This window comes from Empidonax traillii, unplaced genomic scaffold, assembly GCF_003031625.1.
Source record: "Empidonax traillii isolate 1590-97213 ecotype Southwest subspecies unplaced genomic scaffold, ASM303162v1 scaffold141:size962631, whole genome shotgun sequence".
Taxonomy (NCBI): domain Eukaryota; kingdom Metazoa; phylum Chordata; class Aves; order Passeriformes; family Tyrannidae; genus Empidonax; species Empidonax traillii.
Genome location: NW_020955334.1, coordinates 442936 through 450050, shown reverse-complemented (window position 1 = coordinate 450050; position 7115 = coordinate 442936). Strand labels below are relative to the sequence as shown.

At 58.3% G+C, this 7115-nt stretch overlaps 2 protein-coding genes across 2 annotated transcripts; one reads left to right on the top strand and one right to left on the bottom strand.

Moving 5' to 3' along the window:
- Positions 1-870: 870 nt before the first annotated feature.
- Positions 871-2458, bottom strand: LOC114057669 (histone-lysine N-methyltransferase 2B-like). Its single transcript, XM_027884259.1, has 2 exons — positions 1825-2458; positions 871-1309 (listed from the first exon to the last, which is right to left on the bottom strand). The coding sequence occupies exons 1-2, from the start codon at positions 1872-1874 to the stop codon at positions 871-873; spliced, it is 489 nt and encodes a 162-aa protein (XP_027740060.1). The 5' UTR covers positions 1875-2458.
- Positions 2459-3637: 1179 nt separating this feature from the next.
- On the top strand, positions 3638-6131 carry SOX21 (SRY-box 21). Its single transcript, XM_027884268.1, has one exon. The coding sequence runs from the start codon at positions 3785-3787 to the stop codon at positions 4628-4630; it is 846 nt and encodes a 281-aa protein (XP_027740069.1). The 5' UTR covers positions 3638-3784; the 3' UTR covers positions 4631-6131.
- Positions 6132-7115: the final 984 nt, after the last annotated feature.

Below are 7115 nucleotides of genomic sequence, written 5' to 3'. Positions count from 1 at the left end.
GGAGGGAGACTTGGGACCCTCTGGTCGCTCCTAACACGACTCTAACCTTGCTCCAAGCGGAACTGATAAGAGTTTCTATCACTTTGCGCAAACCCTCTTGAAAACAGATTACTAGGGAAACGCAGATCCCCTGTAACTACCAGCAATTGCTGAAATAAACACGGGTGGTTGTTTTAGGAGCCAGTGATTGCCGCAAAACTTAGGTGAGGGTAGAGGGAAAGCACATTGTAAAGCAGATTCGAAAAAGTATTTCATTTGCAACTGGAAAAATAGACTTGAGCCAGCACTGAGCCATTTATAGATGTGGAAGATTCGTGTACAGCAATTTATGACCAATAAATTCTATTACCTTTTTCACTATTTGGAGGACTGAACGTAACCAGAAACATGCGCAGACGAAGCCACGGGTTTGCATATGGTGACATTTTTGGAAGAGAGAAGTTCATGAGTTGAGGCATCTTCTCTGCTGGAAGTTATGCATTTTCTTTTTAAGACCAGATCGCCTGTATGCGACTCTGTGGGGACCTGCGAGTTGGTGGTTGCGCTGTTCTCGGACAGACGGTGACCACTCACCCTAGGAAGCTCCCCGAGCCCAGTGCTGACACCCATGGCCCTTCCCCACGCGTTTTCTGTGCCACAGGTGCCCGCTCCGCCTGCACCTTACTTTGCCGTTTGAGCGCTTGCAGATCCGGAGCTGCAGCCCGGCGGCGGCAGCAGCCTTGGCGCGGTGGTACCCAGGGACAGACCCCAGCGACAGAGTTTGTGGTGCGGGGATTCATCTGTGTAGGAACTATCAGACGGGGCCTCACCCATGCGCCCGCCTTTTGTGCTTCACGCGGTTCTGTCGCGACACCGGACCATCGCGATCCTTTACACCGTACCATGGCGATTCTTTACACCGCACCCGAGTCTCGCACTGACGGGCTCGGGGTCACAAGCAGGGGGAGTGGAGGCGTGAGGGAGGCAGCGTGAGCGGGGAGAGCGGGGACAGATCCACGCTGGAACCGAGCCCACTGGGGAGTGAGCCCCCACTCTGCTCTCCGGGGGCGCTGGAGGGAGGGGGCCCGGAGCCTCCGGGAGCGGGGGCGCCACTGGTGGTGGCATCAGTGAGTCGCTGCTGCTTCTTTCCCCCGACTCTCCCTCTACGCCCCGAGCACCTTCCATTAGATGTTCCTGGTTTTCACCCTGCTCATGGCGGCTGCCGGGACGTATGAACCACGCTCTCGCCTGCCCCTGAATTGACTTAATCCGGGCACTATCCCGCTGGCACCCACGATAAGAGGGGAAGTCAATCAAGCTGGCATCCAAACTGTGCGGAGAGAGACGGGGATAGAGTCCTCGCCTCTTAGAAGTCAAACACAATAATGCTACGTGGGATCGCGAGAAATCGACAGGAAAGCCCTGGTCAAACGGGGGGTTACGCAGTTGAAAATATTGACTGTTCATCCCAAAGCGGGATTGCCCTGGCCGATGGGGTGATAACCTGATTTCCAGGGCAGTTACCTACGCCGGGATCAGCCCCTTTTGGTGGAGCTCCCACCTTCCAGAAATTCCATTTCCCCGCCGAGCCTGAACGCCATCAGATATTTTAATCTCCCCGCTTTTGACAATCGATGGGTACTTTCTTTTTGTTTCACGGCTAACTGGATTGTAGGAGGTCAAACTTGGCAAGGTGGCTTCGGAGACTGAGAAAATTACGTTTAAGTAGTAGTATATAGGTCGTAAAACACGAACCGGGAGAAGACGCGGTTTGTAGAGGAGCTGCCCGGTATTTTACAGGGCACTCAGGCCGTGAAGGCTGCCGCGGGACCCGGGCGGGCTCACCGGCGGGGAGGGATGGCTGGCTTTGGGATTCTCTCCAAACATCCCGACATCCCAGGAGCTGCGGGTGGTGGTGGCGGGCGGAGGTGCGGTGCGGTGGTAAGGAAGGCGCGAAGCCCAGCTGCTGGAGCAGGGAACCTGGCCAGAGGACGGAGTGGGATGCGCGGAGAGGAGCGGGGACGAGACGAGAGCGAGCGGCGTGACAAGCAAGTCCGTGCGGCGAGCGGACATCACTGTCCCCGCCGCCGAGCTATGTCCCCGCCGCGCCCCGCACCCTGTGGCGCAACCGGTGGGGGGCTTGGTGGCGCTCCCGGAGCGGCTGCCACCCTACTCGTGCGTCGCCCCCGGGAAGCGCGGCTCCGGCTTTTCCCTAAAAGAGCGGCGGAGCCGTCCCGGGCACAGCCTAGCCTGCTGCCAACACGGGAAAGAGTTAATGGTTTATTGGAGTCGGCGCTTCCACATACCACAGGGGTAAGTCAAAACCGACCCGCCGAAGCACAAACAAGGCGAGCAAGTTCACCCTGACTGACAGGCGGCCGGTGAGGAACACGGTGGGACAGCTCGGGCTGGGGGCGCCGTGCAGCGGCGTGCCGAGCGTCCAGGAGAAAGCGCGCGGATTTTCTGGGCGCACCCAGGGATGCTCTCGGAGGCGGCGGCCTCTCCCCCTCGACCGCACGGACCCTCCGCCGGGAAAACCCCAAAACACCCAAAAACACCCCGCATGCGCCGAGCCCGAGCCCTCCCCGCGCCGCTGGCCCGCGAGGGGGGCGTGGCGATCCGCAGCCCCGCCCCTCCCGACGGGGGGGCCCCGCCCCCGCCCGCGCGCCCCGCCGGCGGCGCGCAGGCCGCGTGCGGGCATATAGGGCGGCGCGCGGCGCGGGGGCACGCGGGGTGCGCGCGGTACCTGCGGCCGCGCCGACGGGGCGGGAGGAGGGGGCGGCTGAGGGACCCCCCCCCGGGCGCGGGGCCGGGCCGGGCGCCGCGGACCGCCGGGGATTTTAATTAGGTGTGTCCCCCCCTCCACGCCTCCTCCTCCGCCGCCGCCGCCGCCTCCTCCTCCCTCCGCCCCCCGCTGCTCCCGCCCGCCCCGCCGCCCCTCCGAGTCGGCGGCCAAGAAAACCCAGAGAGACCTGGCGGCCGCCGGAGAAGGGGGAGCCGCACGGCAGGCGGAGCGCCCCGTATCCCGCCGAAACTTGGGGAAGTTTGTCCGGCGGCGCGAACCGGGAGGCCCGCGGTGCCCGGCACCCGGCGAGTATGTGCGAAGAGCGGACTGCTCGCCGCGCCCCCTCGGGCGGAGCGGGGCGGCTGTGAGCGGGGCGGCCCGCGCCCCCCGGGGCCCTCACCGCAGCGCTCGAGCCGCCGCGGACCCCGTCCCGCCCGGCCCCGCGCCGCGGCGGGCTGCCCTCCGAGCTCTGCGGGCGGTGATGGCATCGGGCGGACTGTGACGGGCGCCCTGTCAAGGGCTCGCCTCCTCACCGGAGACTGCCGGGGAGCATCGCGTCCGCAACGAAGCGAGGACCCCCACGACCCGCGCCTCTCGCTTGCCGCCGGCTCCCATCCTCGACGTCGAGACTTCTCTGCGCTCCCGTCTGGACTCCGTGCGTTGTCGCCTGCGGGGAGATCCGAGGAAGAGCCCTGGCCCGGAGATCGGCGGCGCGGAGAGAGGCTCCGAGGCCCAGGCGGGGAGCGGAGCCCGTCCCGCCCAAGCCGCCCGCCGCAGCGCCCTGACGGGGACGCGCCGCCGCCGCTCGGCAGCGCCCCGCGCCCGGAGTGAGGCCACCGGGTACCGCCGACCCGCACCCACAGGAGCTGGTGCCGCCGCGTCAGGGTACCCGCCGAGATTGGTTTTGAAGGAGTGGACCGCGGCGGGGGCGAGGAGGAGGAGGAGGCGGGAGACGAGCCCGGAGGAGGCGGCCGCCAGAGCGGGGCGGGCGGCGGCTCGCCGGGGCGGCGGGGGGACACCATGTCCAAGCCGGTGGATCACGTCAAGAGGCCGATGAACGCCTTCATGGTGTGGTCGCGGGCACAGCGACGGAAGATGGCCCAGGAGAACCCCAAGATGCACAACTCGGAGATCAGCAAGCGCCTGGGCGCCGAGTGGAAGCTGCTGACCGAATCGGAGAAGCGGCCCTTCATCGACGAGGCCAAGCGGCTGCGAGCCATGCACATGAAAGAGCACCCCGACTACAAGTACCGGCCGCGGCGGAAGCCCAAGACGCTGCTCAAGAAGGACAAGTTCGCCTTCCCCGTGCCCTACGGGCTGGGCGGCGTGGCGGACCACGAGCACCCGCACGGGTTGAAGGCGGGCGGGCTGCACGGCGGCGCGGCCGGCGGGCTGGTGCCCGAGTCGCTCCTGGCCAACCCCGAGAAAGCAGCAGCCGCCGCCGCCGCTGCTGCCGCCCGCGTCTTCTTCCCCCAGTCGGCAGCCGCCGCTGCCGCCGCCGCCGCCGCCGCCGCCGCCAGCAGCCCCTACTCCTTGTTGGACCTGGGCTCCAAAATGGCCGAAATCTCATCCTCCTCCTCTTCCTCGGGCTCCGGGCTGCCCTACGCCTCCTCGTTGGGCTACCCCGGCGCCGGCGGGGCGGGCGCCTTCCATGGGGCCGCCGCTGCCGCCGCCGCCGCCGCGGCCGCCGCCGGGGGGCACACGCACTCGCACCCGTCGCCCGGTAACCCGGGCTACATGATCCCCTGCAACTGCAGCGCCTGGCCCGGGCCGGGGCTGCAGCCGCCGCTGGCCTACATCCTCCTGCCTGGCATGGGCAAGCCCCAGCTGGACCCTTATCCCGCAGCCTATGCCGCGGCACTATGACCCACAGCCGGAGGAGGCCCGCGCAGAGCACCGGCGCCCGCCTGGATGTGTGCCGGCGCATCAGTGCGCACGGGGAGGGGGGCGAGCCGCCGCCGGGGCCGCGGAGGGTGACCGGGGCAGGCTATGGGGAACGCCGGGGCGGCGGACGACCTGTTGCTCGTCCCCTGCCCGCTGCCCGGGGTAGAGCTTGTGTGTGTTGCATGCGGTCTGTGCAGATAGCCCAGCTGAAACAGAAGGGGAAAAGAAAAAAAAAAAAAAAAAGAAAAAAAGAGAAAAAAAGAAAAAAAAAAGAAAAAAGAAAAAAAGGGGAAAAAAGATAATATAACCGATCCGCCCTGCCCCCTAAAGTGCTTGTTGGGCACAGACTCGGGGAGCAACGTCCCTCGGCCGGCTCCGGCTTTCCCTTCTGTCACTCCCCGCGTGGTGCTGGATTCGGAACAGTCCCGTTTTTGAACCCCTGCCACCGAGAGGAGAGACGGGGAAGCCGGGGGAGAAGAGGGGTGGTGAGGTCCCGGCTCAGCACGGCAGGACCAGGTGCCGTCCCAGTAAAGGACAGGGTCACTCTGTCCTTGATTCGTAGCCCCTCGTGGGATCCACGCAAAGAAAGAATCGGTGGTGCGGGATGCTGCCTTTCCTGCTTTGTGCCCTGCCATGCGTGGATTTCTGCCCTCCGCTGCTATGGGATGCTGACAAGCACGGGTCGTGATTTTCACGAGAGGATAAGACGCGTGACTCTCTGTTCCCGTGTGTCTCCCTCCATCCCCCACTAATTAAGTCTCACCCTCAGACTGTAAATTTGTATATCTCTGTGGAAATGTTAGATCTCGGATTGAAAACTGTTAGTTACTTCACCCACGGTCGATTCAGTCTTAACCTGAAAAGAAAAAAAAAAAAAAAAAAGAATGCCTTTCAAAGGGAATAAAAATATTGTGAGACTGCTTGAGGATCGCAATATTATCTAAGGTTAAATCAGACTTTTTTGTCTGAGTGATAATTATCTATTTATTATTTAGCTGAACTGAAACAGAGCTTTGCTTTGACAGGAGAGTATTCTCATTTAAAAGAAAATCTTTTTCCCCCATGAACATGAAGTGTTTCACACGTGTTTTGGAGTACCCTACCTGTTTAGCTTATTTTAGAGCCACTGCAATTCAATTGCAAATGGCGTTTAAAAAAAAGAAAAAACAACAAAGTTTAGAGGAAAAAATCCTTCATCAGTTTAGAGTTCTTTTTTGGTTTACTTTTGTAATGTGTATATTTTGACTAATGTTTGTGAATGAAGCTGGCTAACATGTATTTAGTTTCATTTTACCTTTATGTAATATAAAGTAAAAAAAAAATGATTAAGTAATGGTTTTAACATTTACGTGTAAATGGTTTTCTTGTGTGATCTTCTAATTTAAAGTTAGACGTCTAAACTATATCTGTAAATTAGATTCCGACTACCACTCTGTTCATTTTTGAACAAAGAGTTTAAATAAAGCCTGAAGCAGGGAAAAGAGAAAATCCTCTATTTCTTGTTGAATTGCTAACAAGATTTTTATCTGAATTGCCCTTACGTGCCTGGTCCAGGTGAGGTGTAAGGTATCCTCTAAAGGCTGTCTTTGTTTCACTTTTGAATAGATTTACTAGAAAATCTAAATCAAACCATTGTTATTCAGAGCCAAAAACCTGATTTATCACATTTTTAATCGTGAATAGGAAAGAAGATAAAAAAAACCCCTGAGTTGTCATATTATCTTGAAAAAAAAAAAAAAAAGGCATTCATGGACCAGCAGAACAGAGTTCACTGAGTACACTGAGAGTGTTCATAGCATTTCATCGGTTTCCAGTAACGTTTTCAGACTGAAAAGTTGCCTGACCACTTTATCTGGTTAGCCTAAGAGCTTCACCACTTAAACCGGTGTAATTTGTTCACCTATCTGAGTAATATTGCTGCTTTATTCCTGGAGTGTTTTTCGCGGGCCTTCCCAGTTGATTGCTAACTAAAACCTAACACCTTTCTTAGCCTCTAAACGGCTTTTCCCATTTCAGTGCCCTGTTTTCGAAGGTAACTCAAGCAAAGGTCTGCAGGGAAATTTGCATGTAGCAGAGAAACGGGAGCAGGATGAAGTGGTCCATCCTTTTATCAAGGGAATTGTGAGCATCGCACAGCGTGAATACCTACAAGGCATTAGAACAGAATTAGTCCCCTCACTGAGGTGCCAATCCCCGACTCGTTTTGTATGTCTGTGTGCATGTATATGCAGTGTATGAATGTATGAAATGCATTTTTTTTTCCTCCAGAGTGGTTGATTGCACTCTAAATTGTGGCAATAACAATAGCTCCTGAGTAAATGTCTTCCAAATCAGCCTTCGCCTTGGAATTACGTTCAAAAAGTGTGAAGTTTGGAAGATTTGCGGAACACTCTGTTCGTCTGACCCTGATTCACTAATTAAAACGATCCTGCTTTTGTTATTCTCCCAACGCTTTGCAATATTATAA